The 2,835-nt window shown below is 32.8% G+C and overlaps 1 protein-coding gene across 2 annotated transcripts in view; it reads left to right on the forward strand.

The window, feature by feature from the left end:
- Positions 1-2,835, forward strand: part of LOC107095156 (signal transducer and activator of transcription 5B-like) — a 47,525-nt gene that overhangs the window by 27,433 nt on the left and 17,257 nt on the right. For both annotated transcript variants that reach the window (XM_015391142.1, XM_015391143.1), the window contains exons 6-9: positions 427-524; positions 666-814; positions 2,163-2,279; positions 2,444-2,611. In XM_015391142.1, the coding sequence (XP_015246628.1) occupies positions 427-524; positions 666-814; positions 2,163-2,279; positions 2,444-2,611 (532 nt within the window). The remainder of the gene's footprint in view (positions 1-426; positions 525-665; positions 815-2,162; positions 2,280-2,443; positions 2,612-2,835) is intronic.

A 2,835-nucleotide genomic window follows, 5' to 3' on the forward strand; every position in this document is an offset into this window, starting at 1 on the left:
ATAAGGAGTATCGATAAAGGTATCGATATCAATAAATATTAACGATCCCCATCCCTAGTTTTGTGTGATGTAATTTAAGTGTGATTTTGATTTTAAGCATTTTAACTTCTGTTTCAATATGTGCTATGATAAAATCTTAGCACCTATATCTCCTGCAGAGGTTTTTCTATACAATGACATATCTGTGTGCTTTTGCTTTTGTCTCCCCAGCCTGCTTAAATCCAGTAGGCTAATATTTTCTCAACAGTTATTTTTGATACTAAAAGAGCCTCGTTCTGGTTCTCGCTTTCATATATACCCTAGAAATGTTGCTGTTCAGGATGTGCCAGAAGGGCACATAAATGGTCATGTTTGATAAGTAGCGTACAGAGACCTCACACCGGGCTCAACATGTGACATATTAATACCAGTTGTTTCTTTCCACAGTCCAGTATAAACAGAATGGATCAGGACTAAGTAGGGAAATGATGCATCTCAAGCAAAAATGCGAGCGCCTTAAGACAGAGCATGTTCAGCAAACAACGGTGAGACAACACTAGTTGCAATTTGAGACCTGAACATAACACCATTTAGTTCAACTTGACTCCCTAATGGTTTTTTTTGTGCTTGTTTAGGCAAATGCTGTGATCTCTTAGGTAATTTGTTGGTTTGGTTGTCTTTCACAGGATCTTTTAGACCTGCTGAGAACCTGTGTGGAAAATCTGAAAACGAGTCAGGACAATTTCATCAGTAGGCTGAATACATGGAAAGTGGAGCAGCACAAATCTGTTATAGGATATCCCTTTAATGATGACCTCTTTCCACTGCAGACCTGGTGAGGTTTCCTCCCTTTGTTGTGGTACATCTGTGCTTTGCTTATCTTATATCCTATTGAAGAAAACATACCTTAAGGTATTTAACAAGTACAGTTGACTGAATTAGGTTAATGTCATATAAATAACTCACTTTTCAATACTACTGTAAAAAGGCAGTACCAGTTTTGAAAACATTTATTTCTTTTTTATATTTGTTTTCATTTAAATGTAATTCCAATGGCATATATAAAATCTGCACAAATCAAGAAATTAAGTTCTTAAACATGCTAAGAAACTCTCCACCTGAGTTTTGATGTTTTATACTTGTTGGTAAGCTCCAAATGTCTATCCAGATTAACGTTAGGACACAGACTAGGGCACTTCAAACCACCATAAGACTTCCAATCACAACAAACATGTTAGTGTTGTTAAAATAAAAGATTAATTTAAGCCTAAATGTCAGAAACATAAATAATTTTAGGTTTAATAGTATAAATGGCCAGTTGGATGGAATCTAAATGCCTTTGGATATATGGATATTTGTTTTAACTGTACATAACAGGCTAGTCATAATTTATGAAATTTTTTAAGCTACAGTATTGCTTTAACATTTTGTCTTGATATCATGCTATCATTACTGTTGCAATAAATATCAAAAAGCCCAGTTGACACTTTTTTGACCCATCAGTCTGTAATAGACCTCTACTGAAATAATTTGATAAATCAAACTAAAATGTGTTTTTAGAACAATTCAAACTATTTTATATATGTTTTTAAAAATATTTTTTTAGTAACTGTATGATAAAAAAAAAAATGCATTTTCAGAGTTTTTAATTAAAAAACATTGGTCTATGAAAACCTCAGAATATTTATAATTTCAGGAGCTAAGACTCACAGTGGTTGAGTCATTTTGTAGAAAAAATTATATGTGATCCACTGTTTTAAAAAAAATGTATTTTGTATTAATAGTTGTAAAAGTTTTTTCATTTTAAATACTAAGCACAGACTGTAGATTAGCCTTTTAAGAGAAGGCAGAAGGGAAACCCTTAATGTATGGCGTTCTTTTGAGAAATATAAGAGGTTTGCTTTAAAAAAAATTAGAACAATTCTGTATTATCAAGTGAGCGGAAATCAAAGTGATCAGTAACCAAAGTAAAGCTTCACTCATGTTGTGCTGTATTGTGGTGAAGCAGTTTGAATTTTATACCACAAAGTGTCAGCTTTATACATTTCCCCCTGTATGATTGTGTTTGTGTTGCCACTAGACTTTGGCGCGAGGAGGATGTATAAACCAACCAACTAACTTTGTCCTGAACCAGATTTTTCATTGAGTTTTTCACATTTCTTTTGTTCCTGTATATTAATCAGGTCTGAACAGCTGCTTGCAATAAACAGTAACCTTTACCAGGAGGCAATGCTGATTAATGAACCCATCCAAGAAATCAAAGAAGAGCTGAAGGCATGTCTTAAGGATCTGATTGAAAGGTAGCACTGTACACTTGTCCTACGCTTTCTGTTATTTATTTTTTTTTCTTTTTTCAAAGTCTATGATAAACTGAGACAAATTGTTTATCTCAGCATTTTCATTGTTTTACATACACTCACAATTTTTTTTACAATAATAAATTTCTTTCTTTTCTTTTGCGCAGCTCTTTTGTTGTGGAAAAACAACCGCCTCAGGTCATAAAAACACAGTCAAAATTTTCAGCAACTGTGAGATACCTGCTGGGGGAAAAACTAATACCTGGGACACCTGTGACGGTCAGGGCACAGATTATTAATGAAAACCAGGCTAGAAACTTGAGCCTTGCATCTGGGTGAGTAACATTCAAAGCTAGATGCTTACTCTTTTTGATTTATTTTTGAAGAGATAAGTTTTAAGTCTCATGTGAAATCACAATGTTTTTTCTCATTACAGTATTTTCTTAAAAATAAAGTTTAACGGTTAAAATTACACACAGAAATATAACTTCAGCTGATTCAAACATCATATATATATATATATATATATATATATATATATATATATATATATATATAT

This window comes from Cyprinodon variegatus, unplaced genomic scaffold (genome assembly GCF_000732505.1).
Source record: "Cyprinodon variegatus isolate N-32 unplaced genomic scaffold, C_variegatus-1.0 Scaffold526, whole genome shotgun sequence".
Lineage (NCBI taxonomy): Eukaryota > Metazoa > Chordata > Actinopteri > Cyprinodontiformes > Cyprinodontidae > Cyprinodon > Cyprinodon variegatus.